This window comes from Orycteropus afer, unplaced genomic scaffold, assembly GCF_000298275.1.
Source record: "Orycteropus afer afer isolate SDZICR_OR568_19922 unplaced genomic scaffold, OryAfe1.0 scaffold00039, whole genome shotgun sequence".
Lineage (NCBI taxonomy): Eukaryota > Metazoa > Chordata > Mammalia > Tubulidentata > Orycteropodidae > Orycteropus > Orycteropus afer.
In genome coordinates, this window is record NW_006921626.1 from 16,809,046 (window position 1) to 16,810,340 (window position 1,295).

A 1,295-nucleotide genomic window follows, 5' to 3' on the forward strand; every position below is an offset into this window, starting at 1 on the left:
ATACCTGCTAGACAAATCCTGTTTGTGACACCATTTAAACTCTCACTGCTCCCCTGGCAATTTGGAGCATTGCATGGATGTCTGTGAATGTTTCCCACTTTGAGAAATGCATTTATTCCTTCAATAAAACTCTCTAATTGTAGTGAAGTGTAAATTTGGTTGTTTCACTATGACAACACTTATCTGACATTAAAATGGATGTTACAGATGACTAGAAAATCTCAGATCACAGCTGCCTGGGGGTCACAGATGGTTCTTCTCTTTAACTAAAGTTTTCTTGATTTACTTCTATGGACCCTGGGGGACTTAAACCCTACTTCCCACCATGGACATCCTCCTGCCACCCCATCTAGTTTTTATGTGGTAGCAAATGATGCAAGTCTCAAAGGAAATGCAAATAATCTAGCAAAAGGCTAAACTGACTTTTTTTTTTTTTTTTTGAGACTACATCAAATCAGATATCAGAACTTTACCTGAAGCTGCTCAAGTTAGAACAGGAGACTGAACTGCTCCGAAACATTAACAGAGCCCTAAGAGAGGAAAATTTGTTTCTCAAAGAATCACTGGAGAAAATTGGTTCTGTTCAAGAAGGTGAGTGGCTACTGAAGTCTTGGTTATTTAGCTTACCTCAGAACATCTGGGATGTATATTTGCTTTTCTAAGAAATTTACTTCTTAATGAGTTTATTCATATCTTGTTTAATGAATAAAAAAAATGTAGAGCCCCTTTTTCTGCCCTGTATTATCTTTGAATGGGTCCAAATTCATGCCTGATAATACTAATGTAGTAGAATGCCACCAAATAAAACAAACAAAAATATACTTCGATAAATAGGTGAATAGCTAATATTATCTTTCCTTTCTACCACAGCCCATAAGCCTTCCAGTACCTTGAAGATAATTGAAATGGCAGCACAACTGCCATCAGCCAAAGAGATTAATCAAATGTGTGCTCAGAGAGCCAGCTATGATGGAGAACTTGCCAAAGCTCTCAAGGTGTACTACCAAAGCATGAACATGGCCAGAGGGCAGTTTCTCAGGCTGAGGCATTATAAGCCTCCTGTAAGTAACTAGAATATTGGGAACATAAGGAATCTCTTTCCACTTAGGTATTTGATATCATTGCATATCCTGAGCAGATCAAGGCCAGGTAATGGCATGAATCTGCTGCTCTTGGGCTCCATTTGTCCTCTCTCTTTCCTTTCTTACTTTAGTGTGCATCTGGCTAGTTGTAGGAGCTCTGGTGGCATAGTGCCTAAGGCACTTGACTGCTAACCAGAAGGCTGGTGGTTCAAA

The 1,295-nt window shown here is 39.2% G+C and overlaps 1 protein-coding gene across 1 annotated transcript in view; it reads left to right on the top strand.

Moving 5' to 3' along the window:
- LOC103193744 (kinesin-like protein KIF28P) overlaps positions 1 to 1,153 on the top strand; it is a 148,931-nt gene extending 147,778 nt beyond the window's left edge. The window contains exons 17-19 of the mRNA XM_007937001.1: positions 444 to 591; positions 871 to 1,061; positions 1,109 to 1,153. Coding sequence (XP_007935192.1) covers positions 444 to 591; positions 871 to 1,061; positions 1,109 to 1,153 — 384 coding nt within the window. The remainder of the gene's footprint in view (positions 1 to 443; positions 592 to 870; positions 1,062 to 1,108) is intronic.
- Positions 1,154 to 1,295: the final 142 nt, after the last annotated feature.